This window comes from Schizophyllum commune (genome assembly GCF_000143185.2).
Source record: "Schizophyllum commune H4-8 unplaced genomic scaffold SCHCOscaffold_4, whole genome shotgun sequence".
Classification (NCBI taxonomy): Eukaryota; Fungi; Basidiomycota; class Agaricomycetes; order Agaricales; family Schizophyllaceae; genus Schizophyllum; species Schizophyllum commune.
In genome coordinates, this window is record NW_026089541.1 from 2,004,947 (window position 1) to 2,029,486 (window position 24,540).

The 24,540-nt window shown below is 58.5% G+C and overlaps 12 protein-coding genes across 12 annotated transcripts; 7 read left to right on the forward strand and 5 right to left on the reverse strand.

Annotated features, from left to right (window-relative positions):
- Nucleotides 1–226: 226 nt before the first annotated feature.
- SCHCODRAFT_01087954 (uncharacterized protein) lies at nucleotides 227–406 on the reverse strand (the record flags this gene model as incomplete). The annotated part of the gene is made up of 1 exon (XM_050340999.1): nucleotides 227–406. The coding sequence occupies one exon, from the start codon at nucleotides 404–406 to the stop codon at nucleotides 227–229; it is 180 nt and encodes a 59-aa protein (XP_050201161.1).
- A 48-nt stretch (nucleotides 407–454) lies between these two features.
- SCHCODRAFT_02227720 (uncharacterized protein) lies at nucleotides 455–1,511 on the forward strand. The gene is made up of 4 exons (XM_050342120.1): nucleotides 455–617; nucleotides 666–991; nucleotides 1,043–1,191; nucleotides 1,285–1,511. The coding sequence occupies exons 1-4, from the start codon at nucleotides 511–513 to the stop codon at nucleotides 1,393–1,395; spliced, it is 693 nt and encodes a 230-aa protein (XP_050201162.1). The 5' UTR covers nucleotides 455–510; the 3' UTR covers nucleotides 1,396–1,511.
- A 1,080-nt stretch (nucleotides 1,512–2,591) lies between these two features.
- On the forward strand, nucleotides 2,592–3,542 carry SCHCODRAFT_02619025 (uncharacterized protein). The gene is made up of 2 exons (XM_003032744.2): nucleotides 2,592–3,121; nucleotides 3,184–3,542. Exon 1 carries the CDS (start codon nucleotides 2,802–2,804, stop codon nucleotides 3,054–3,056), a length of 255 nt encoding a protein of 84 aa, XP_003032790.1. The 5' UTR covers nucleotides 2,592–2,801; the 3' UTR covers nucleotides 3,057–3,121; nucleotides 3,184–3,542.
- A 166-nt stretch (nucleotides 3,543–3,708) lies between these two features.
- Nucleotides 3,709–6,937, reverse strand: SCHCODRAFT_02619033 (uncharacterized protein). Its single transcript, XM_050344913.1, has 9 exons — nucleotides 6,911–6,937; nucleotides 6,759–6,842; nucleotides 6,242–6,707; nucleotides 5,477–6,192; nucleotides 5,352–5,427; nucleotides 4,902–5,303; nucleotides 4,739–4,813; nucleotides 4,287–4,682; nucleotides 3,709–4,225 (listed from the first exon to the last, which is right to left on the reverse strand). Exons 2-9 carry the CDS (start codon nucleotides 6,769–6,771, stop codon nucleotides 3,958–3,960), a joined length of 2,412 nt encoding a protein of 803 aa, XP_050201163.1. The 5' UTR covers nucleotides 6,772–6,842; nucleotides 6,911–6,937; the 3' UTR covers nucleotides 3,709–3,957.
- Nucleotides 6,938–6,947: 10 nt separating this feature from the next.
- On the reverse strand, nucleotides 6,948–9,777 carry SCHCODRAFT_02619036 (uncharacterized protein). Its single transcript, XM_003033318.2, has 5 exons — nucleotides 9,623–9,777; nucleotides 9,172–9,571; nucleotides 8,970–9,110; nucleotides 7,646–8,918; nucleotides 6,948–7,587 (listed from the first exon to the last, which is right to left on the reverse strand). The coding sequence occupies exons 1-5, from the start codon at nucleotides 9,630–9,632 to the stop codon at nucleotides 7,177–7,179; spliced, it is 2,235 nt and encodes a 744-aa protein (XP_003033364.1). The 5' UTR covers nucleotides 9,633–9,777; the 3' UTR covers nucleotides 6,948–7,176.
- A 1,161-nt stretch (nucleotides 9,778–10,938) lies between these two features.
- SCHCODRAFT_02619041 (uncharacterized protein) lies at nucleotides 10,939–13,865 on the forward strand. The gene is made up of 9 exons (XM_003032745.2): nucleotides 10,939–11,029; nucleotides 11,080–11,135; nucleotides 11,188–11,408; nucleotides 11,472–11,539; nucleotides 11,605–11,718; nucleotides 11,869–12,447; nucleotides 12,499–12,895; nucleotides 12,994–13,308; nucleotides 13,362–13,865. The coding sequence occupies exons 1-9, from the start codon at nucleotides 10,967–10,969 to the stop codon at nucleotides 13,685–13,687; spliced, it is 2,139 nt and encodes a 712-aa protein (XP_003032791.1). The 5' UTR covers nucleotides 10,939–10,966; the 3' UTR covers nucleotides 13,688–13,865.
- Nucleotides 13,866–14,453: 588 nt separating this feature from the next.
- On the forward strand, nucleotides 14,454–16,422 carry SCHCODRAFT_02619044 (uncharacterized protein). Its single transcript, XM_003032746.2, has 8 exons — nucleotides 14,454–14,692; nucleotides 14,747–14,766; nucleotides 14,823–15,034; nucleotides 15,097–15,296; nucleotides 15,346–15,491; nucleotides 15,543–16,058; nucleotides 16,118–16,206; nucleotides 16,258–16,422. Exons 1-8 carry the CDS (start codon nucleotides 14,518–14,520, stop codon nucleotides 16,298–16,300), a joined length of 1,401 nt encoding a protein of 466 aa, XP_003032792.2. The 5' UTR covers nucleotides 14,454–14,517; the 3' UTR covers nucleotides 16,301–16,422.
- A 187-nt stretch (nucleotides 16,423–16,609) lies between these two features.
- Nucleotides 16,610–17,355, reverse strand: SCHCODRAFT_02619047 (uncharacterized protein). Its single transcript, XM_003033319.3, has 3 exons — nucleotides 16,965–17,355; nucleotides 16,830–16,915; nucleotides 16,610–16,779 (listed from the first exon to the last, which is right to left on the reverse strand). The coding sequence occupies exons 1-2, from the start codon at nucleotides 17,306–17,308 to the stop codon at nucleotides 16,831–16,833; spliced, it is 429 nt and encodes a 142-aa protein (XP_003033365.1). The 5' UTR covers nucleotides 17,309–17,355; the 3' UTR covers nucleotides 16,610–16,779; nucleotide 16,830.
- Nucleotides 17,356–17,493: 138 nt separating this feature from the next.
- Nucleotides 17,494–20,671, forward strand: SCHCODRAFT_02619051 (uncharacterized protein). The gene is made up of 3 exons (XM_050344914.1): nucleotides 17,494–17,761; nucleotides 17,810–18,236; nucleotides 18,287–20,671. The coding sequence occupies exons 1-3, from the start codon at nucleotides 17,515–17,517 to the stop codon at nucleotides 20,238–20,240; spliced, it is 2,628 nt and encodes an 875-aa protein (XP_050201164.1). The 5' UTR covers nucleotides 17,494–17,514; the 3' UTR covers nucleotides 20,241–20,671.
- SCHCODRAFT_02619052 (uncharacterized protein) lies at nucleotides 20,016–20,840 on the forward strand. Its single transcript, XM_050344915.1, has one exon. The coding sequence runs from the start codon at nucleotides 20,241–20,243 to the stop codon at nucleotides 20,565–20,567; it is 327 nt and encodes a 108-aa protein (XP_050201165.1). The 5' UTR covers nucleotides 20,016–20,240; the 3' UTR covers nucleotides 20,568–20,840.
- A 150-nt stretch (nucleotides 20,841–20,990) lies between these two features.
- On the reverse strand, nucleotides 20,991–23,139 carry SCHCODRAFT_02619054 (actin-like ATPase domain-containing protein). Its single transcript, XM_003033320.2, has 3 exons — nucleotides 22,811–23,139; nucleotides 22,516–22,758; nucleotides 20,991–22,464 (listed from the first exon to the last, which is right to left on the reverse strand). Exons 1-3 carry the CDS (start codon nucleotides 23,096–23,098, stop codon nucleotides 21,343–21,345), a joined length of 1,653 nt encoding a protein of 550 aa, XP_003033366.1. The 5' UTR covers nucleotides 23,099–23,139; the 3' UTR covers nucleotides 20,991–21,342.
- On the forward strand, nucleotides 23,076–23,823 carry SCHCODRAFT_02227934 (uncharacterized protein). The gene has a single exon (XM_050342121.1). The coding sequence runs from the start codon at nucleotides 23,210–23,212 to the stop codon at nucleotides 23,735–23,737; it is 528 nt and encodes a 175-aa protein (XP_050201166.1). The 5' UTR covers nucleotides 23,076–23,209; the 3' UTR covers nucleotides 23,738–23,823.
- Nucleotides 23,824–24,540: the final 717 nt, after the last annotated feature.

Consider the following 24,540-nt stretch of genomic DNA (forward strand, 5'->3'; position numbering starts at 1 on the left):
CATTCACTCGTTCGGAGGCATTGGACTGGGCATAGAGTCCGCCGAAGACCTTGCCACGAAGATAAGGAAGAACAAGAAAGCCATGACCCGCTGGCTGAGGACAAAGGTCTTGATCATTGATGAAAGTACGTATATGTGCTACATCCACCTGGCTATATGCTGACGAATGTTAGTATCTATGGTCGATGGTGACCTCTTCGATAAGCTTGCCCGCATAGGGCAGCTACTACGGAAGCGCGCAGAGCCATTTGGTGGTATCCAGGTATGCAATTACCGGTCCTTGCTCTTGTCTCAGGCTGACGTTCTCGAAGGTCATCGTGACTGGAGACTTCTTCCAACTGCCGCCTGTCTCTAAGGCTGGAACGCCGAAGTTTGCGTTTGAAGCGACGCTCTGGAAGCAGACCATCAAGCGCACCTTCAACCTCACCAAGGTTTTCCGACAGACTGATCAGGGTACCCATATATATCAACCCTTCAGGCAGACGCTAACTCAGTACAGAGTTCGTCGACATGCTCAACGAGATGCGTTTCGGTCGTCTATCAAGTCATTCAATCGCCAGGTTCAAGTCGCTGTCGCGTCCTGTAACGTACGAGGATGGTGTCGATGCAACGGAATTGTATGTTTGGCCATCTTCAGGAGGAATGCGCGAGCTGACCAACATCAGATTCCCCCGCCGAGAAGACGTAGACATGGCGAACCGGCGGCGCATGAACCAGCTCCGGTCTGAGCCCTTGACGTTCCGCGCCGTCGAGGGCGGCACCGCACAGGGCGACCAGCGCGAGAAATTGCTCAACAACTTTATGTGTCCGCGCGATGTTGTGCTGCGGGAGACGGCTCAGGTCATGCTCATCAAGAACTACGATGAGACGCTGGTGAACGGTAGCATGGGCCGCGTCATCCGCTTCGAGGACCCGGCGACGTACTCGGGCGATATGACCAGTGACGATCCGAAGGACGCAAGAGCGGGTATGCAGAAGAAACAACAACAAGGTGAGGGTGCTTTTAGAAAGCAATCGACTGGGGGCGCTAACAGGCATACAGCTGGGGTGAAACAAACTGCTGGCGTACCTAGCAAGCGCTACCCTGTCGTGGAGTTCATCACGCCGCATGGGACGCGGGAGATGCTGGTCATGCCGGACACGTTCAAGGTCGAACTGCCGAATGGGGAGATTCAGGCGAGCAGAACGCAGGTGCGTGGGTTTTGCTTGACATGGCCCATGCGAGGGTGCTTGCCATGCGCGGGGTTTGAGCAAGGGTGGTGTGTTAATGACGCGTTCATACAGCTACCTCTGATTCTGGCCTGGGCTATGAGCATACACAAGTCGCAGGGGCAGACGTTGCCGCGTGTCAAGGTGGATTTGGGGAAGGTGTTCGAGAAGGGTGAGTTTTCATAACCGTCGACGACAAACTCTTCACTCTCGACATGACTTCCATGGCCGTCGACATGCCTCTCCTTCCGGTCGATAAAACCTTCATCCCGGTCGTTCAAAAGAGCAATACTAACGCCTCACTAGGACAAGCGTATGTCGCGCTATCGCGTGCGACATCGCTCGACGGGCTGCAGGTGCTCAATTTTGACGAGAACAAGGTCCGGGTGCATCCGAAGGTGGTAGAGTGGGTGAAGACGCTGGAGACGATCAAGTGCTAGATACAGGGCGTGCTGGATGGGTTCAGAGGACGTTCCCGATGGAAACACGGGACGCTCTGGATAGGAATACAGGCCGTTCTGGATAGTAACACAGGACGTGCTTTGCGAGATAAAGATCGTGCTATAGGAGACCGAGGGCGTGCTTTCATGGACATAGGACGTGCTGATGAGGAAACAGGACCGGCGCTCGGAGACATGAGGGATCATGGCCAGGGCGTGGAATGCGTTTTGGGCAATGGACCGTGTTGATTACTGCGCGCGAAGCCTCACGCAATCTCGACTGGCGTTCTCAGAGCTACTACCGCACGAAGAGGGGCGCGAGAATGACCTTGAGGATGTGTGTTAGGCCAGCAGCCTACAGCTGCGTGCGCGATCTCTTTGCGATCGAAGACATGCTCCTTGCAGAACGTGGCCCTTCATTCACTGATCGCGCGGAAAGATCATGGGCACTGGTGAAAGACCGGCTTTGGAAACATACAGACGACCTTTACGACGAATCCAGCATGTAGTCCATGCTGCAAGGCTAATATGCCTCATTCATACATTGCACGTCGCTGTAGCTTTGACAGCGCTCTCAGAGCGCTACATAGTGAAGCAGTACTGCACCGTTGCAATCTCGGAACAGAGCGCTTTTCTGCCGAACCCAGCATGGGAACTGCTTTCATCATGTTCATGTGCCCTTCGGCACCGCTTGATTGTTTCCCACATAGGGTCCTGGGCCCGTCAGAATCAGTAATGATCTAGTTGTTTTTCCCTGTACCTCTGGGCCTCTGCGGCCCAAGGACACTTGATCGGGCTATGCTACAGGCCTTCAATGCATTTCCTAGAATACGCGCGTCTGTCGGCGAGCCGCCAAGTTGAACTTCGGGAAAACCCGGCGAGACACATGGTTCATCACGCGATAGATTAGATTAGATTGCATAATCTGAATGGCTGACGCTGGCGGACCGCCTCGTCTTGTCGCTCTCTACAAATTCACGCTCCCTTTTGAGACCCGGTCCCCGTGTTTATTTACCACTTCTTTCCGTCAACTCCCATCGTCCCCCTCCCTCCCGTCGTCGCCCGCAGCGTCTGCGCGTTCGCCGCTCCTCCTCGCCCCTCGTCAGAGTTCACCGACAGCACACCCATCCACCCTACCACCAGCCATCCATCATGCCTCTCGGACCTACCGCCCACAAACTGCTGCCCTACCTGAACTTCACGATCGCCACCGCCGCCCTCTGTTTCCAGACGACGGTTCTCTACCCGTGGCACCACGAGCTCGACTCCGAGTTCAAGCGGCTGAAGGAGGAGCAGACGCGCATGCTGAAGGAGCTGCACGACGCGAAGCTCGAGCGCATCGCGCAGGTCGAGGCGAAGATCATACAGATTGACCACAAGCTCCGTGGGATCGGCGTGAGGCCATGAGGAGGGGGGCGCCGGCGCGCGCGAGGGAGGCGCAGATCGCCTGCTGCACCGATACTAGATTCTAGGTACGATGACTCAGATGGCTGGATCCGGTATGCTTGGTCTTGCTGACGCCTTTGCTTGACAGACGGCGTCGAGCTCGAGTTCGCCTCGCTACGCATAGCCCCGTCGTCCCCCCTGCCCTGTTACCCTACCCGGACCTATCGGACCAGCACTGTATTCCACCGTCTATGCGCTGTACTTCATAGTCCCTGCGCTGTGCCTCACCGGCCCTGTGGTATACCCTACCCGGACCTCAGCCAGCGTAGGGACATCGCCCACGCAGCGCTAGACAGCTGCACACTCGCTTTCGATCGTTCGTGTTATGTATGCGCTTTCTTCACATTTATAATCTATATCGCCGTGGTTGCGGCCGGAGCACTCACGCCCTGTGTAGTTCGGAGAAAACTATCGGCTTGTCGGGCGTCCTGAGGAAGTCGTCGGCGCCTCGAGGAAGCTCGTCGAGAAGCATCCTCCACCTGCTTCAGGTAGTTCCTGCCCATCGCAGACATATGCCAAGCCCCTTGCCCAGGAGAGCAAGCCAGCCGTTCCCTTCATTCATTTCGTGTGACTTCCTTTCTGGTCACTTATGCGGCATAGAGTTTCTGTAGCAGTACACATAGAATGGATGTCGTCCGTGCCAAAATACGAGCGCAAGGTCTCAATCATCAGCTTTATGAGGCTGATGATACAGTGAGCTCAAGGACAGAATGAAGCAGATAGCTGCTCGTCTCTACTTTGGACTATACTACCAAGCAGCATGTAGAGTAAGGTCCGAATGTACAAGATCTACGAGGTGCAACTCCTCGGCAGCAAACAAGAAATCGCGCATGCCCTCGCCAGTCCACGTGAGGTTACCCACCTACCACTCGTCCTCATCGTCGTCCGCACGTTCTTCGTAATCGCTGTCCCTCACGCCCTCCTCTTGGTAGACGAAGTGCGCATTGATGAACGGCCTCGTCTCATGCGGTTTCCTCCCCACCCAGCGCACGAACGAGCCCATCTCGTCGGGCACGGACGTCCTGATAGCGCGCCGCGACAGGTTCGTCTGCATCATCTGCCCCAGCGTTTCGTCTGCCTGCCCCAAGCGCTCCAGGCCGCGGTGGTATGCCCATAGGGCTTCACGGACTCTATGAAGGGATAGGTGGATTAATAAACCAGCACTGTTCGTATCCGACAAAAAAGACCCACTCATCAATCCTCCGGTCCACCATCTGCCAGTTCAGCACCCGGTCGAGCTGCCAGAGCACAGGCTGCATGCCGTACGCGTCGAACTGTGGCTCCAGCTCCGTTTCCACTTGATGCAGGACCGGATGGGCGAGCTGGAACCCGTTGTCCTTGATGGCCTCCCCGATAACCCGCTCCGCGTACTCCTTGAACTTGGCACCTAGGAAAAGCGGGATTCTGATGTCATGTTCGGCGTCGAGCAGAGCATCCGCGTTGTCGGCGTATGTGATACGCGCAGCCTGGACAGCGCCTTTGCGCGACTGGTAGAGGTGCATGCCGAAGTTCTTGCTCTCTTTCTTGTTGAACTCGTCGATGGCCTGCTTGAAGTCCTCGAGTTTAAAGTTCTCGTCCCATGTGTAGCTGCGGAACAGACGTATCAGCATCCCAATGCACGAGACGGGCATCGTAGTACTCACGCAGGCGTATCGTCGTAAGCGACGATTGCAAGGCCCTCGCCATACGTCTCTGCCGCCCAAAGATCCTCCTTGATCCTGTGAACTCGTCAGCACCGTGCCTCTCCTCGTCAGCCGCTCGCGCCATTGTAACAAAACGGCAAACGAGCCCCCAAAAGCAACTCACACAACCTTCCCCTTCACCTCCTCCTCCCACAGCGCCACATGCCGCATCAGCAACGAAAAGCCCGTCAAACAGCTCCTCGTTAGCGGCTCGCTCGTCCGCTGCCCCCGACTCTCCAGCATCGCGTGCGTGAACACCGGCTTGCTCGACTCCACCTGCTTGTACTTGCCCTTCGGCCAGTGGAACGGCCGGTTCTCGTACTTCACCTTGATGTAGTTGTCGAGGCACTCGCGTGTCCACTGGCGCGCGGCGTCAGCCATGTCCTGAAGGTTATATGGCGGCGGGAGGAGCCGCTCCCCGCGCGCGTGGACGGCGGTAGCCTCTTTGTTGGCGTAGGTGGAGAGGGCGGCGAGGTAGGAGGGCAATATGCGGAAGCCGAAGCCTTTGTTGGCGTATTTGAAGACTCTGGTCTGGCTTCAGAACGGGATACCTGAGTACGGGCAGGGGGTATACCTTTTATCACGCGAAGCCTTGCGGTCGCCTAGATAATGACCTTCGATGAGGTCCATCGTGAAGACGATGGTCCCAGCTATGAGCGCATCAGCGACAAGGACACTGCATGCGGGCTGTCAGCTTACTCTCAATGGCCCGCACACACCGTGGCAGCATCCACACATCCGTGCCATCGAACGCCACCGCGCAGATATCCAGATCAAAATTCAGCAGCACCTCGCGCGGGCTCTCCACTAGCTTGAGCACAATTTGCACCCTCCGCGTCGGGTAGTTCGAGTACAACGTCACCGTCTGCGAGTTGCGCACAAGCAGGAACGGCGCGTCCTCTGGCAAGTTGCGCTTCACCACATCTGCGATGTGCGCGATCTTTGCGTTTGCAGCTTCTGGTCCCAGCCCATAGATGTAGACATCGATGTCAGAGGAGGCCCATTCTTCGGGAGTGTGTGGTTGGACCTTTTTAGCTCGAGTTTTTGGTATGTCGGGGGTCAGAAGAGCGCCGAGGATGAGGCCGCCGGCCACGCAGACGTTCGTCCAGTCGAGGCCCTTGAAAAGGCCGCCGGTCATGGTCTCCCAGCGCTCGCGTACGGCTGCCGAGTTTGGCTGGACGAAGGCTGTATCGCGGCGCTTGAGATCCAGGAAGGAGAAGCCCGGCAGCGCGTTGACGGGTTGCCGAGGGATCTCCAGGCCCACGGTGTCGCTTCTGACCTTGACTGGTTCGTTGGTAGGCAAGACGGTGGACAAATCGTCCCCGTTAACCAAGCCGTAAGTCCAGTCCTTGCCAGGACTGTCGACCTTCGCTTTGCGAGTCAGATTACGAAGATAAATCTCGTTTTGTAGGATCCTGTGTTCGCCGTTAGAGCTGCGCGCAAGGGAGTAGCGGCTGAATATACCATTCGTCGAGGTCAATCACAAGGTCGTCGCCCCCTTCGACGCGTGCCTTCTTCTTGCCGCGACTCTCGCCCTCGTCATCCTCATCCTCGTCTTTTCGCGCCAAGCCCGCGCACCTCACCGCGTACGGCAGCTTCTTCCAGGACCACACCTCCTTCAGGTTCTTATGCCCCGGCCCCCTCACCGCCCCCACGATGATCTCGGCATCCTTCTCCGGATTCCGCCCCAACCGCCCCTCCAGCTTCAGCTTGTCAAAGTCGACCCCGAACTTGGTGCCCAAATTGTACGATACCGCGTCCGCCTGCTTCTGCGCTGCCGCCCATTTCTCGAGCTGGTACTTGACGGTGGCGATACCGAGCTCGTCTAGGTTTTCGCTGCCAACTTTCTTCAACGCTTCGCGCAGCTCATGTTCCGCAGCAGTCGCGATGACGGGACGGTCGTCTCCGCCAGGGGAGGAGTAAAGGGGTTCTGCGGTAGTCAGTGAATATGTTACTGAGATTCCAGAGGACGAGTCAGTACCTTCGATGCTCATGTTTGGGATGACGGGCTGCGATGAGCGCAGAAGGCAAGGCAGAAATGTGGGGGATTCGGAGGTGTACGCATCTGTCCGCAACGCGTCAAATATTCTTCAAGCGTGCGATACGTCCCCATTGACAGGGTCCTCCACGTACCACAACATGCCGTTGCTCAAGCTTGCACGCACGGCCGTCAAGATACACCCGCTCTCATTCTACACCTGACTACGTACACGATGTAGATAATTATGATACAACCCCGACTCTATTGTAAATAGGAACTGCACACAAGACGACGACAATGTTCGACAGCACGGCGGATAACGACAACAGCAAGAACCACACACAAGAAGAGGAGGCCCCGAGGCGCCTCCAGCCAGCGCTGTACGAAGCAACGGTGCGCCCTACGATGGCGACGCACTCTATGGTGGCGGCGCGGCACCGCCGTCCTTGCCGCCGTCATCCAGCGATGCAGCCGCCATTTTTCCTGCGAGCGCGTTGCTGCCGTCGTCCGGCTCCTTGCCGTTGCGCTCGTCCTCCGCGCGCTTTCCCGGCATGATCACCGAGCGCGTCGACGACGGGCTCGCCCACGCGCCGCCAACAGGGGCGCGCCGCTCAACCGGCGTGACCGCCTGCGTCGTAAGCGGCGGGAAGTCCTGCGCCTGCAGGACGGGCACGGGCCTTGGCTGCACGCGCTGGTTCCCCGTCGCATGCAGGGTCGGCTCCGGCTTCAGCCCCACGGCCCAATCCGGGCGCGCGGGCAGCGGGTGCGGCGGCTGCGAGGACGCCGTCGAGGTGTACGTCCGGCGCGAGGAGGATGACGTGGAGGACGACTGCGCGTGTGGGGTTCAATCATCGATTATGCGATAGAGTAAAGTGCCCGAAACTTACAGCTACCGACGAGACCTCATCTGACGATCTACTCTGCCCCAAGCTGCCGTGGCTCGAGTGGCTCGACTGCCGCCGCATCCCCGACATACGAGGCCCGAACGCGTCGCTGTTGTTCCCATTCCAATTGTATCCGGGACCGTGCGCCCTTGCATCGGGTCCATAGGTCGACCAGGTGCGCGTGTTGCGACCCTTGCCGCCGTGATGTGAGCTGCGAGACGATGAACGACTGGTACTGGACGAGTTGCCAGTGCTTCTCCCATTCGTGCCGTGGCCGTTCATCGATGGCGGCTCGTACAGCTGCGGTTGCATCATCGCGGGCGCCCCCATGGGCGGGGGCGGAGGGTACTGAGGGAAGGCCATGCTTGGATAGAACACGGGCACATATGGCGGTTGATACGCGTGATTGGGCGGCGCCGGATGATCAGCGTTCGACAAGGTAGACGAGCTGGAATGCGACGGTTGCATACCCATCGGCGGGGGCGGGGCCACCGGGGCTTGCGCGGGCGGCCAGGGGTATGGGGCTGGATACGGGCCTGGCGGGTGATGGAAAGTTTCGCCGCCGTTCTGCCCCTCCTCTACCGTCGGAGGCGGTGGGTGATATGGTGCGTAGGGCGGATAGAAGGTATACGTCGGCGGGTAGTGCTGCTGAGTAGGGAACGGAAGGTAGTATTGCGTTCCGTTGTAAGGGGGCACTTGGCCCTCAAACCCAGTGGGCGCTGGCTGCTCGTACAGCGTTGCGTACTGGAAAGACTGTGAGGGAGAGGGAGCACGAGAATTGCGAGAGCTCCCGGCGTTGTTGTATGAGCCCCGCATGGACCTTGATGAGTTGTTCCGTCTGCCGTCCTTTCTGCTCGCAGAAGGGGCGGGCCAGTCGCTCTCGGTGGGAGGAGAGCCTCCCGACTCATCGTAGTCACCAAGGCTGCTACCCAAACCAGCGCTAGCAGACGCCGAGCTCGACATGGCCGAGGACGAGCCCGCCATGCGCTCTTTCTCCTCGAAGTCCATAAAGATCCGAGTGCGCGCTTCATTATACGCTGCCTCCCGCTCCTCGATCGTCATGTGTCGCTTGCCCGAGCTTGTTGTATTGCTCTTCCCGCCCACACTTCCCCCCTCCGAAGCGTCCCCAAAATCAGACATGTCCGGCTCTTCGCCTGCGGTCGACCCCGCCTGCGACTGTGTTTTACGTCGATCAAGCGGTGAACGACGCATGATTTTGAACGTGGGCTGCACATCGGGCTCAGCCGGCACCAGCTCGGCGATGCGCTTGCCAGGTCTGAAGCGTGCGTCAGTCGAGCACCGACGAGTGATGAAAACAACGACGCACATCCGGCTGTCAGGTGTCAGCGACACATGGATGGTCTTCGCGCCCGATTCGTGGTCGGGCTGGACCTTGTAGTATGCGGAGCAGCGGTGAATGAGCAGGCGCTGGTAGCTGCTCGATGCGCTCAGTTCGAGGCGGCGAGGGCTGGGAAAGCCGTTAGCACGGTCACGCGAGCACAGAGTGAACAGCTTCGGCCGCGACCCACGTTCGTTCACAAATGAGAGTCTCTATGAGCTCGGCCTGCTTCAGCACGTATAACCGATCCTTGCTCTTCAGGGCCTCCAGGATCTGGGGATCCACCTCTTGGGTGGGTGATGTCGAACCGGACGAGGCGATCGTGGATACACCTTCCGTCTGCGAAGGTTGCGGGGAGCTAGCCGTGCCGTCGACATTTGGGGACGGGGAGCCAGACGATGAGGATGTCCTTGTCGAGCCGGGGCCCTGAGCAGAATCGTTCTGCCTTGCGGCATGTTGAGGTGGCGAAAGGATGATTATTTGCGATGGCGCGGCCGGAATGTCCGCGCGGGGTGCGGCGGAGAGGAGCGTCGCAGTGGGGGCCATGTCGTCCGCCGTTCTTTGCGCTTGAGCTTGGGAGCAGAGTGCCTCTGGGGCAGCAGGTGAGCACGGACAGGTGAGGGTTCGGGACAAGAACGCACCGACGGACATGGCGGCCTGGCGACGGTGCGTGGCTTGTTTGTATGCTCTATGCGGGGTCTGGGATCGAGCAGCGGGGGCTGTGGATGCGTTCCCGGGGGATCAGGCCATGGGCAGTGTGCGCGGCACGGAGGCAGGAGGACAAGCTGAAGCAAGATGTAATGTGGGAAAACAGGCCGCATTCGGTCCCAGGGGGCCTGGGTAAAGGGGTCTTGCCCGCTTCGGCGACAAGGCCACGCCGCGTTCAGCGCATCTCGGCGATCCCTTTCAGATGTACAGGCATTCCATTCAGGACACACATACAGCACAAAGGTAATCGCAGCTCAACAGGCAGTGTGTACAAGTAGGAGTCCTCGTCGCAGCCCGCGCCACGTTGACAGAGCCTCACCTCGAATTTTCGTCCTATCTTTACGCTTGTTCCGAGCATCATGTCCGGGTATGATTGGCGCGCAGCGATAACTGCACCCCGATGCCTTCGTAACTCCCCGTCCGCGACAGATTTTCCTTCTCGCGAGTGCAGAAAGTCCGTCAACCCTTCTGGTCATGGCGCGGCGTCCGTATACCGTGGTATTCGTCCTCTCCCCCTGGCCTGAACGTCCTCACCCATGCCTAGACGACGTAAGTTTCCTGAGGACCATACGAGCCAGCCTCCCCAGCGAGAAAAGCGCCCGCCGGGAACCCTGCATTGACGTACGCGATCCTATAGCACGCCACCTCGACCTCGCCGGACGGTTGGTAATCAGCCCGGTAACACATCAGCAGATAGACCTTGTGTCCGGCGAGAGTGGGCGCTTCGCCAGGAAACGCAATAGAAGCGCGAGTTAGGCGCGAACTGATCCAGGCTTTCGAGATTTGCCGAGTATACAGGGCGTGCAGAGTTGACCCGTCGAGTGAGCCTCGTAGAGCAATACGTGAAGGTGCATTAGGGATTGTTGGCCATCTCATCTCATGCACGGTCAATCGAGCAGAGAGGATCTTAATTCTGCTGCTGGAGACTGTGCCGAACATACTTCAGCTGCAATAACCGATGACCGGAAAGATCGCCAGACTTGCGTGGTAACCTTTATTCGAGGGCGAGGGATAGTGAGGCGAAGTCATGGTACAGATCGGCACGAGGGGAGGCAGTATTGAGGATCAAAAATTCATTGACACAAAAGCAGGCTGAAGCAGCAAGGAGAAAGCACTCAAAGAAGCGCTGATGAATCCTTTCAGGGTCGAGTTCAAGTTCAACATGCGTGACACCCTCGCGTTACCATCACTATCACGTGCAGAAGCGCGCTAATGGCACGTCACGCTACGCGTCAAGAGTCAACGCCGACCTTCACCTCCTCATTCCGCCCCAAATCATGGCTTCTCAGTCCAAGGCAGCGGACTACATTACGAAACAGCTGTATACGCAGAAGAATATAGTCCGTACTTTGACCTTGCCTTCATCGCATCTGTTCACACCGAAGTCCAGGTCACCTACCGATCCCTCAGCCGCGCGCTGAGCATTCATGTTAATGCGGCGAAGAAGTGGGTTATGCGCATATCTGCTCTCAAACTGGTCTGACATGCGTTTTGCTAGTGAACTCGCCCGCTACCACGCCGACGGCGCCAAGTACCCCACCACACCCGTGGCAACCTACCTCGTCAGTGGCCCGATCGCGCGCGTCCGGAAGTCAGAGTACGACGATACTATGGACATCGACACACCAGAGGAGCAAGAAGACGATGGCTTTAGCGACGACGACGCTGAGGACGCGGAGGAGTTCGCCATGATACTGGCGAGGGAAGGGGATTTGGAAGGTGCGCGAGCCCCGCTGAGTTGCATGAGATGTGGTGGCTGACGAGAATGGATTGTTTGTGTAGAAGTGAAGAGGCAATTTGTGCGCGTACAGGCCGTGCATGTGTATAGTTTGTCTCCGGCGGCGATTCATGTGCGTTCTCCTCGTGCTCTGTGCTTCGCGCGCGAGGGACCATTCGTGCTCATGCCCCATCACAGGACGCAGGCCTTCTCACCACACCCACCGCGGAAGTCGTGCGCAAGATCGACGCGGAGAAGGATCACGCATTCGCCGAGTCCGTTGGCAGGATTATCAGCCAGGCCGTGAAGGATGTGCGTATACGCATCATCACATTCCCTCTTCCATACCCATAATCGACACTCATTCCTCATACCTACTACTGTCATGTACTGCAATATGTTCCTCTCCACACGCCCGGCTTCCTTCTCCCTTGTTCTGATTATGCTGACCTCTTCCTGCAGGCCCCACCCATCAAAGACACCCCCGCCGTCGCACCAGCCAAATCCAAGGCCAACGCGCGCTCCGCACCAGGGTTGAAGCCTAAGCTGAAGGCGAAGGAGGACGAGAAGAAGGATGAGGGGAAGAAGGCGGATGCGAGCTCATCCAAGGACGACAAAGCGAACCCCTCGAAGGACGACAAGGCGAAGCCCAAGCCCAGCGGGAAGATCGAGTTCAAGAAGCGGGCGGACACCGACGACAAGAAGAAGGCTGAGGAACCCAAGGAGGAGAGCAAACCGAAGAAGGTGAACTTCTTCGCGGCGCCGGCGGGGGCGGGGAAGAAGGCGAAGGAGCCTGGGGTGAAGAAGACGGCTGAGCCGGCAGGGAAGAAGGCAGCTGAGCCTGCAGCGAAGAAGGCAGCTGAACCTGCAGCGAAGAAGGCAGCTGAGCCAGCGGTCAAGAAGGCCGAGCCGACAGTGCTGAAGTCGGACTCAAAGAGGGCAGACGAGGAGAAGGCTGCAGCGAGGGAGGAGGAGGAGGAGGAGTCAGACTCCGAGGACGGCAAGAGGAAGTCGAATAAGGCGATGGCTGCTGAGGTCAAGGTCTGTCTCTTTCAGTTCACCACGCGCGATAACTTACTTACTACTTCACAGCGCGGCACAAAACGCAAGTCCAACGCCATGAAAGTGTCTGACGATGACAGCGACGCCGCCAAACCCTCTGCCTCGTCCTCCAAGGATGGGCAGAACTCGACGAAGGTCGGCCCGCCGAGGGGCAAGAAAAAGTTGGCGGATAAGGTGAAAGAGGCGCAGGAGAAGTCGGAGAAAGAGAGGCAGGCGAGGGCGGATGCGGAGAAGGAGGCAAAGACCTCCAACTCTGAGGCAGCGGCGCCGAGACCACAAGGTGGCCGTCTGCGCAACCGTCGTGTGCTGGACTCGGACGAGGAAGATGAGGATGAGGCCCCGACGAAGCCCTCAAGACGAAAGAATGTGGTGGACTCGGACGATGAGCGCAAGCGGGAATTGGAGAAGATGATGGATATTGATGATGGTGTGTTTTCATTGTTTTTGCGCTTGTCTCGTACATGTTTTCGCTTTCTACAGACTTTCGTTGTCACTGCGCACTTTGCTGATGTTACTTTCCCTCAGACGAAGTCATCCGCGTCAGCCGCCTGCAAAAAGGCAAAGCCCGCGCCATCGACGTCGATGAGGACTCGGACGAAGCAGACACCACGCCCCCGCCGCATGTTCCCGACTCCGAGCCCGCGCAGTCCGAGCCTGACGATGACTTGCTCGCCCGAGAGGATGAGGATGACGAGTCGGACGTCGACATGGGACATGCGCTGGACAAGACGACGCGGAAGAAGCGCAAGTCGAAGAAGGATATACCGCTCGGGCGCAATGGGCTAAAGAAGCGGCGTGTAATGCGCTCGCGTTCGACGGTGGATGCGAAGGGGTATATGGGTGGGTGTTAGGTCTTATAAGGACGCATTCCATTGCTGACGCGCCTGTTGCAGTCAAAGAAGACTACTCGTCTTACGAGTCCGTATCCGAGGATGAAGGGGAGCCTGCGTCAGAAGCAGAGAAGCCCCAACCGAAAGGCAAGGGCAAGGCAAAAGCGAAGGCGCAGGAAACGTCGGGAGAGGAAGACGTCGTGGAGGTCGAGAAGACAGGACCACCGAAGAAGTCGAAGGCGAAGGAGGTCAAAGAGGAGAAGCCGACAAAAGAGACCAAGGAGAAACCCAAGGAGGACAAGCCGAAGCCGAAGAAGGCGCCAGCGAAGGGGAAGGGGCAGCAGGGGAAGATCATGAATTTCTTTGGGCCTCCGAAGACAAAGAGCTAAGTAGCCGTCGACGTATGGCTACCCTTGGTCTGCATCCACTATCGTCTTCTGTATCTCCCTTCGCACCTACTCACATTACTGAATCGATGCACGTTTGAGGGCGTTCACATTCCAGCGATCTTCAGACCGCAGCTTGTCTATTATGCAGAGTAGGTTCTAGACACATTCAATGGGCTTCTTCAGCTGCGTCAACCGTAGGAACGCAATCTCTCTCTTCCTCCCATCTTCATCGCTGCTGGCGTTCGCCCATCCTTTGCATACTCTCAAGATGGGCCGAGGGAGCCGGTGGGCAGTTGGACGATCGCTTTGCCTTGGCCAGCTGAACTTGAACACGCACCGGCGTATTTGCTTCTATTTGTGCCACTGTAGCGAAGAGACGGCTCGCATTTGCAGCCGCTCGATTTTCCACCCCCTGTATCGTTTCCTCCTCTCTTCCCTTGTAGTTCCCTCGTATAAGGAGCGCAGAGCGGCGAAGATTACTGAAGAGCTGGGCATGCTCCTTGCAACTTACGTATCGGCAAGCTCCGCCCGTCCCGCGCCACCCGGATCATTGTAGCAACCATCCGCCATCGTCCCCCACGACGTCGAGCACCCCGCCTCGCATCTCCCCACACCCTACACGGCCACCAGCAACGAGGCGACCTCTCTCGCCACGTATATAACACTCTACAGTGGCCGCCCCTCGCCTCGGCATCTTCCACTGGCTGTTATCTTACCGCCCAAAGCCCGAATCCGGCTATTCTCTCCTTCCTCTGCCACGCGCTGACTCAGACACGGACGCTGCCTCCCGCTTTCATCTAACGGAGTCTGAACCAGACGATTCGGAAGAGATGGTGCAGACGTACGGCGCGAGTGGCTCACAGCACGACCCCCGCGGCGAGGGCGCGGGGACGGGCGAGTCGGATGCGCTGCTCGGTGGCGCGCCACAGGCGCCTGCCAAGCGGCAAGGGCATGCGACGCTCGTCAGCTGTGTGAGCAACCTCTCGAACACGATCATCGGTAGTGGTATGTGGGTTACAGTCCAGTATACCCCTCTAGTTGCTGACCAGCGATGACCAGGCATGCTCACCTTCCCCTTGGTGCGCAATAACACCCTCGTACATCCCTCATAACCTGCTCACCTCCCCTGCCATAGGCCATGGCCTCTGCTGGAATTATACCAGGCATTATCACCTGTATCTTCTCTGGCTCAGTCGCCGCCTTCGGCCTCTACCTCCTCTCCCTCTGCGCCACCAAGACACCTCACCGGCGCTCCTCCTTCTTCGCCGTCGCGCAGATGACCTTCCCCCGCGCAGCCGTCTTCTTCGACGCTGCCATCGCTATCAAGTGCTTCGGTGTCTCCGTCAGGTGCGCGCCTCATCAGCTCTTCATGCAAAGCACGCCATCTCACTACTCATCTCCTCACGCAGCTACCTCATCATTGTTAAGGGCCTCATGCCCAAGGTCGTCGCGTCTCTGTACCATGACATCTCGGATACGGAGCCGCCGCTGTGGGCATTGTCTGGCAGGAATTGGATTACGCTGTTCATGATTGTCCTAGTGCCCCTGGCCTTCCTGCGCCATCTGGATAGCTTGCGGCATACGAGCTATATCGCGCTGTTCTCAGTTGGTGGGTTATATCTGTTTATGGGAAGTATCACCGCTCAACCACCGCGCAGCTTACCTCGTGGTCATCGTCATCACTGTATACTTCAAGCCGCTCGAGGATATGCCACCCAAGGGCGACGTCTCGCTAATACACTTCACGCCGAGCTTCGTCTCCACCTTCCCTGTGCAGGTCTTCGCCTTTACTTGCGCGCAGAACGTACGTTTGCCTCTCATGCGTGCAATGTCCCCTTCTCACCAAATCACACAGCTCTTCCCCCTCTACAACGAGCTCACCACGAACAGCCAGCCGCGCATGAACATCGTCGTCGGCTCCTCCATCGGCGCCGCCGTCCTCACCTACGAGATCATCGCCATTTTCGGCTACCTCACCTTCGGCTCCAACGTCGGCGCGAACATCATCGCGATGTACCCCTCCACCTCCCTTTTCGTCGCTGTCGGGCAGCTCGCGATCGTCATCATGGTGCTCTTCTCGTACCCGCTGCAGGTGCACCCGTGCAGGAACTGCTTGGATAAGGTGTTCCACGCGGGCGAGCATGCGCCGGTGAAGGCGGTCGGAGAGGAGGGCGAGGGAGATGAGGAGGACCCGGACCACGCGGGGGGCGAGATGACGCCGCTTAAGCATGCGGTGCTGACGACGGCGATTATTGCGAGCGGGTTTGTGATTGCGTATGCGGTGGATGATTTGCAGATGGTGTTGTCTTTTGTGGGCTCGACGGGGTCGACGACGATTTCTTTCATCTTGCCGGGGTTGTTCTACTGGAAGGTGGGTAGTGTAGACCTTGGGCTTTGCGTACGTTCCAGAGTGCTGATGAACCTGCGTAGATCTCGCGCAACGACGAGGACGCGAACCCGACACTGCGCTTGGGCTCGTTGCTTCTCGCCATCTACGGCGCATTCATCTTTGTCTTCTGGTGAGCATTGTTCAACTTCCACTCGAGATATGCCACTGATCCCTTTCGAAGCTTGAGCTTTAATATATACAACGTCGTGCGGCAACCCGCGTGAATGTGAATGCATTGCCGAGCTATCTCATAGATATACAGCGCTTGCATGCACGTCTACCTTGTACGATAATAGTCTAAGTTATGTGCTACGCCACAATGGACGCGTACTGTCGTTGCATCTCCGTACACGAGACGTGACTTTGACGATGGAACGAATTGCATGCCCTTGAAGCCGCAGCTGCTCTTAAGTTTTCTTTCGCGCCAAGTTTGACTCTCATCAGTACTAGTAGCGATTCGCGAACTGGAGAATATCGGAGTGCTTGTAAGGGGCTGAACAAGCCAGCCATCGTAACCCTGCAGCCTCCGTGAGCGTCGGTGATCCAGTGTGTTTGTATTATGGCCTGCATGGCTGATATAGGGTATGTGTGTACAAAGCAGTGCAAAATAGCACGACAACATGACATGTGCGACGGTCCACGAGTAGACGTAAGACTGGACTAGTGAAGGCGATTTTACGATAATTTACATGGACGAAAAGACCTATATAGACATGAGCTGAGTTTGAATGGGTTGTGTTCTCGATGTCGTACCTCAGAGCAGGTCGTCATCCACAAGCAAGGCTATGCATGTCGCAAAGACGACGGTGGCAGGTATGAGAATGATGCATAAGTGCATCCTAAGCCATATAAGGTTCAGCATACGGGTAAAAGCGGTATACTACGCACTTGGGGGCCTCGAGAAATGGTCGTGTATTCCGCAAGTCTTGGTAGCCTTTGTGGAACTCGATGCCCCCTGCGACGATAGTCAGGAGCGCGGCAAGGAACTGCACCGAGCCCAGGGCAAGTGAGCGCGCGTCGTGGTGACTTGTATCCGGCTTGTAGTCTCCTGTTCCTCCGAGGGGTACGAGACGTGCATGCAGGAGGACAGACCAAGAGACCAAGGCGAGGAGGACGGCGAGCTTCAAGTGAGAAAGAATATTCCGTTCAAGCATGAGGAAATCGCGCGTAGTGCTCCCCGTGTTCTCAATGAGCTCCGTGTTCATCATCCTCAGGCTCGTGAGGGAGGTCATGGCCGTAAGAGTCAGGTCGTAATTGTTTTCCGAATTCCCGCCAAATGAACATGGCCGGTCGTCGGTGGCGCGGCGCAACGGACCGGGTTGTCGCGGCAACGTGACCGGAGCGCGGGAACTTCTCATCCACGTGACTTTCCCAGGTCAAAGTTCGGTTTCCATTTCCTCCTGAACCACGCCGTTCTCGCCGCGCGACGACCGACACCATGGGTTTCCTCAAACGCCTCTTCAGCAAGAAAAGCAAGAAAAACAGCAAACACGACACGAACAGCAACGAGGATGTCCCGCCGACGCCCAGCGTGGAAGAACAGCCAGCGGTGACCTTGACGCCCATCGCGGAGGGGAACGACGAGGACAGCGAGCAGGAGGCTGTCGCCAGCCGCCTTCTCCGCTCGTCCTCTCGTCGCTTTGAAGTGGTCAGTGAGTTGGATTATGCATCGCTCCCGCCTATCCGTGAGTACTTCCTGCGTACTTCCCATGTCAATGACTGACAGCGAACAGCGCATCCCATTAACAACGTCATCGCCCCGCCCGCAGCCTCCTCTGCCAGCATCTCCAGCGTAGCCTCGCAACGCAGCACGTACTCCGTCAAGGTCCACACTCGCACCCGTTCCGCATCCACCGACGTCGCTACCGTCCTGCGCGACAACCGCGAGCTCAAGCCCGAGAACGACAGCCCCGACAAGAAGAACCGCCTTTTGCGCCTCCGCTCTGATCCCTCCATCAACAGTCTGCTCGATCTTTACGACGAGCACGGCCAGATCTCGAACAAGGCTTTCTCTGAAGGTTCCCCGGAGAAGGTTCATTCGGGCGAGCGTGCACAGGTTCGGCGGAGCGGCTCCACGCTGCGGCAGCTTCTGGGCGATGAGATGGGCGGCGAGAACAAGTCGAGGGAGGGTGACATTTCCTGGGCAGAGCGCTACCTTGGGTAGGTGCAACTCAAATTACCCCAACTATATGCTGACGAATGTCCTTTAGTGAGCGTGCAGACTCCCCTACTAGTGCCGCATCGTCCCCCGAGCTTCAGACGCCCATCAACCCCGACTTCCGCTTCCCGGACCCCAAGTTCCGTGTCCCCGACGATCATTCACGACCTCACTCTTTCTCCGACGAGCCCTCCTTTAACATCTCCGCATACTACAACCGTAGCAACGATACGTCGATGACCACGACCGAAACGTACCCGACTATCAACTCTATGGCCGTTGAGGCGAGCGCGTCAGGCGCTCCCTCCGTTGATGACCACAGCCCCTACCAGAACGCGGACCCCAAGACCCCTCAGCGCGCCTCCCAGATTTTTGGCTTCATCACTGAGAAGCGCAGGTCTCAGACCCTGGACGCTGCCAACTCGGCCAAAGGCAATGATAAGGGCCTCCCGCAGCTGCCCAGTTACTTCAGCTCGCCCTCCGATGACGGCCACGAGGAAGCGCGCCCAACGAGCCGCAAAGGCCGCACGCACACTTCCATCTCTTCCTTCTCGAAACGCTTCGCGACACCCAACTCCGACGATACCCACAGCAACACCAACGCGATTACCGACTTCTTCAAGCGCGCACACTCCCGCTCGCGCTCGCGTTCCCACTCGCGCCACCGCACGCACTCCTCGGGCAAATCGTCGGGCTCGGACAAGACGTACCTTGGCGCTGCAAACGCGCACGGCAAGCACGCTAGCGTCGATCGCCCGACGACGCCCGGGCAGGACCGCCACCGCACGCAGACGGCGAGCTCACTAGGCAACACGACCATGGACTCGGAGGAGCCGCATGTGGCCAAGGCGCAGAAGGTTAAGGTCATCCTGAACGCGCCGACGAAGGTCATTGTCACTGCACCGACGCCCGGGCATGAGATGGACGCGACGCCGAACCAGTCGCGCATTCCGCGCGGACCGAGGGATCGCAGGCGCAAGTCGCACTCGGGACGGGACCATGTTTCGCGCCCGAGGCCGCTCACGGAAAGGGGCAGCGCTGCTCAGCGCGAGCGGCGTGTTTCTTCGGAGCGTGAGCGTCGTGTCTCTCATGAGCGTGAGCGCCGCGTCTCCTCTGAGCGTCGTTCGGCCGACTCCAAGCGTCGCCCTGGTGGGCTCGAGTACCGTGCTCCTGAGTCTCGCATCCCTGGCGCAGACCGTCGTGCTGCGTCCGACTCCACCGACCGCTCCTCCCGCCGCTCCTCGGAGGCCTTCACGCGTATCCCCGAGCGTCGTCGTCCTGCCCAGCGCATCAGCTCCATCGCCTCCGACGTCCTGTCGAACACGAGCCTTGTGGACTGCGTCCTCGTCGAGCGGCCGCCGCGCCGTGACCTCGGCGAGTGCGAGAATGGGCAGCCGGCTAAGGTCAAGAAGGCGGCCGTCGAGTCCAAAAAGACCTTTACCGAGTCAAAGACCACCCTCGCTGAGTCCAAGAAAGTCTTCACTCAGTCCACGACTGCCCTTCCTGAGCTTAAGGAGACGCCCGCCGAGAACGACATGACCATCCGCGCCATCCCCTCCTCGCCCAAGAAGCGCTCCACCGCACCCGGCTCGCCGAAGAAGGCCGGCTCTCCCAAGAAGGCCTCCAAGGAGAACGCGCCCTTCTACTCCGAGAACGCGGTCCCGGCCTCACCGACCAAGAGGAAGACCAGCAGTGGCATCCCCATGAGCCCCAGCGGTATCCCCGTCTCGCCGACCAAAAAGGCCACAATGGGTCTCGGGTCCGGCTTGGGCGCGCAGGGTGGCCTATCCGTCCAAGCCGAGCTCCCCTCGACGCCGATGCGCTACTCGCTGCATCGCGCGGCGGTGACGCCCGCGGCGTTCCGGGCGCCCGTCGTCGAGCCTGCGTCCCCGGCGTCGTCGTCGGAGATGTCGCCGGTGGGAAGGCAGATGATGGAGCAGGTGCGGATGCAGAGGCAGCGGAATAGGGAGTTTGAGAGGAGCAGGGCGCCGAGGCTGGCGGTTTAGATGCCCTTCCGCCCTGCGTTTCCTCGACGCTTTCTTCTGCTCCTGTCCTTGCCCCTGCCTTCCAATCCTGCCAACCCATATTACCGCGTCTTTTCCTTACTCCTCCAAATCGACAATTTGCATGTACGATCTTTAGACGATCAGGTGTTGCCTATACCCTTTCCCCTGTACTACCGCGTTCTCGATCTCCTGGACCCTGCCTTTGCGTCACCTTGTTATCAATGCTCTGCACCCTCTGGACTTCCAACCACACACGTTTTGCGCAACCCAATGGACCTTCCCTCAATTCCGAACTCCCTGCATACATACGCTTCTCGCGCCGTATAACGCATCCGTCCCGTGCACCTGCACTGGTACCGTACGCCTTACTTCGTGTTTGCGTCGTGCCTTCATCGTACACTGTTTTCTAACAACTGCAAGTACAAGCTTCCCTAGCACCTCGATGCTCTCTCCATGCCCTCCTATGCACAATTTTCTCCTTCATCTCTCTTGTTTATGTTCCAAGTCGGTCGACGCTGTCTGGCTTTGTGTAGACATTACTGGTATCTTGTCTCGCATATATGGTGTCTAAAGTTCTGTTATTTCAATGGCATATTTATCGTCGAAAGATGAGTGTGAGCAGGAAGGAAAGGTATACGGACGGGCGACGGTGAAGTCAAGGGGGCCATCGAGATCGCGCTGCAAGCCAGCAAACAAGTCCAGAACGATGCCTGATGGTTTGTGACTTGAGTTCGAAGGATCAGACGAAGCTGCAGTTATAAACATTTCATTGTCACCAAAGCCGTGAGGCCCGGGGTCAGTAGGTACTGTCAGTACCGAGTAGCAAGGATTAGTACAGGGGTTCACCATAGCCAATAGGCCCGGGGTAAGTACTAGGATGTAAAGCGTAGATGCGGAGGGTAGTGAAGCAAGGATGCGAAGGGGGATGCGAGGAGTACAAAGGATAGCAGCAGGGATACAATGTGGTGGTAGTGTGGTGATGTGTTAGTCGTCCATTAGCGAACCCAGATGATAAGTAGTAATAGCAGATGCGCATCTATGTGTGAAAGGAAGGAAGAAGGTGAGATGGATGAAGCAAAGCAAACAGCGTAGACCGTATCGTTCATGCCGGGATCGTGCCCTTGCGCACGACGTCGGCCTCGCACCAGCGGTAGGCATCCACAAGGTTCGTGTACACCTTGTGCGTCTCCTGGTTCGGCTCCGCGACGCACTTCATGCCCGGCACCTCACCACCGCTCATCTCCTCGAACGTGCCCTCGCCCTCGTTGAGGCCCTTCCACCACGCGTACTTGGCGAGCAGAGACGCGCCGAGGGCTGCAGCCTCCTTCGTCGACGACACGTACACCTTCATCCCGAACACGTCGGCAGCGAGCTGCCGGATGACCGGGTTCGCGGACGAGCCGCCGGAGATGACGAGGCGCTGGAGGGGTGGCGCGTTCGCGGGAAGGATGGCGGCGATGCGGGAAAGGATGGAGAGGAACTGGGACTCGACGACGGCGCGGGGTGCGGCCTCGCGTGCGATCGACTCTACGGGCTCCGGGTGCGACGCGCCCGGCGCAAGGTGGTAGAAGAACTCGCCGAGCACGTTGGGCGGGATGATCTCGGGGAGGGGGAAGTAGAAGCCGAAATCGCCGTTATTGCCCGCGGGCCGCGCCTCGACAAGCTGGTTGTACTTCGCCCAGTCCGCCTCCGCCGCGCGATCGCGCACCTGCTCGCGCGCGAGCCCGCCGTTCTTGTAGCATAACATCGCGATGTGCGAGTCGAGCGTGGTGGGGTGCGTGAGGATGTGCGAGGTCGTGAAGCGCTTGGGCGGCGTATCCGACGGCGGGATGGAGAGCAGGAACGTCGTCGAGGTGCCGAGGGAGAGGATGGCGTCACCGGGGGCGGAGAGGCCGATGACGGTCGCGGGGTTGTCGCCCGTGGTGGGCGCGATGATGCACTCGGGGTTGAATCCCCAGCGCTCGACCCAGTAGCGGTCAATCTTGCCGAGGGTCGTACCGCCTGGGACGGGCTCGGGGCCGAGCTTCGCGCGGAGCTCGGGACCGCCGGCAGCTTCGAGCAGCTTGTCCTCCCACTTGCAGGTGAGGACGTTCATGAGGTTCATGCCGCTCGCGTCCGAGATCTCGATGGGGCCGATGTGGCCCAAGAACACCGAGTGCATGAACGAGGAGACAAGAGAGATGCGGGCACTGGCGGCGTAGGTAGCGGGGTCTACGCGGCGAAGCTGAGGGGATGAATTAGCTGGAGGAAAAACACGATCTAGTTAGATACGAACCTTCTTGATCTGAGGGCCAGTAAAGCGCTCGTATCCGCGGCTACCCGTCAAGTCAGCGAGCTGTTGAGCACCACCGGCGGCTTCCTCGAGCTCGCGGCATTCGCGAGTCGTCGAGGAGTCCTGCCAGATGGGAGCCCGCTGCCATGCGAAAGCGCCGGGAGCGAGCTGGGTCAGCGGCTTGGCGGCGTCGAGCGTGCTGAGCAGCTTTTCGCCGTCGGCAGACCAGTACACGGAGCCGTGTTGCTACCAATTCGTCAGCAAAAAGGTAAGAGAAGTGTGTAAAACAAGTACACACCTGACCAGACCCAGAGATGGCGACGATGGAGCCAAAGTCGACGCCGGCGGCGCGCATGCGGGTCAAGAGGAGATCGTACGCCTCGAGCCACATCGCGACGGGGGAAGTAGCCTCGCCGTTTGGCCCCGGTATGGCACCCTTTACGGTGCCGTAGTGGGCAAGGTCGGATTCAAAGTGGACGCATGATTCGTGCACGACGCAGGCATCCTGGGAGATCAGGACGCCCTTGAGCTGCTGCGTCGACAGGTCCAGCCCGAAGAACAGCGGGTTTTCGGGGTATCCGGCCATGATAAGTCTATAGAGTGATGTGAAGCGTTGGGGGAGGGAGGGGGAGGGGGAGGCGGGTGAGCAGCCGGCGCGCGAGGAACGCGCTTATATATCCCCGCGACATCTCCGGTTATGTTAGCGCGGGCCGCCACCCCGAATTGCATTTCTACATCATCCGCCGCACCGCTCGCTCCTGGCTCGCTCCAACGAACGCTGCCGCCGGTGGTGCCGCGCACCAGCCAGCGCCCCGTAAATTTTGCCCCGAGGCGGGGTCGTCAAAGGCGTGGGCGGCGCGCTTTCGTGTCGCTCGTCATCGTCCCTCCACACCCGCGAGGGTGTGCGGAGGCGGCCCCTGTGGGGGGCGGCGCCGGGGTCGAGGTCCCGCCAGTGTCTGGGGTGGCCGGTGTCGAGCACTTGGCGGTGCCGGCCGCCTCAGTCTGGGCGCGGGGAGAAGATCTGTCGGCATCGGATCCTCTTCCCCAGACCCACCGCGGGGTCAAAAGTCGAACCGTTTTCGATCCTTATTTGGCAATTTTGGGATGTGGTTCTACAACGGCTACCTCAGGCTGTGGCACGCACGCCTTCTTCTTGAATGACCATGGAAAATGTACCCATAATCGAGGTCTACGCTTTTTCAGATGTCGTACACTTCGTGATTGAGTGAGGGCCAGCGAATGTGTGGGCAAGGCCTCTGAATCTGATCAACTATGAAGGCAGCCAATCCAAGCAGTCTTACGACTTGATTGACACTAACGATAGGCTGGATTGAATGGTGGCGATATGAAAGGAAGCCTTCACCGCCTTGAAGCCGCTAAAGGATCTTTGAACTAGGATGGACTTGCTGCGCTGCGGCCCTTCTACGACGTAGTCAGCTGGCGTGGAAGGCTTAGAATGCGAGGACATGGGGCTGGACGTCGGTAAGAGCCGCTTCTCTCGCAACAAATCGTGTGCAGATGACTGATGCTTGAGGAAGCGTGTGCACACAGGGAGTAGGACCGATGACCTTCGCATGTTTCGCAGAGGATAAAGCGCAGTGAGGTGCACGCAGGGCAGGATGAGAGATGTCGTCAGAGGCTATCGACATCAAGCAGCACGAGGGCGACGCAGCTGAGGCTTGAGGAGCCCAGAGGTCTGAGGGCAAGCACGAGCGTCATGACGGCCCCCGGGCGGTGTACCTTCGGCGACGATTGATAGAGATAATCCAAGGCGTGGGACTCAAGATGCGAAGTCAGCTGAGGACTTGAAAAACCTAGAGCTGGGCCGCAGAGTCAAGGATTGGCTGGTTGGCGAAGATCGTGGTCCTGAGGGAGCACAGGTTCATGCAATGAGGAGGCAGTGATCGACGTTGAGCCCCGTGAAATCCCATGCCACTTCGGAGAGGGATCGACAAGCGACCTTGGTGGGGTACAGCGATGCTCGAGCACGAAGGTATGAGGCAGTCGATGCGCGTCCGCGATCCAGCA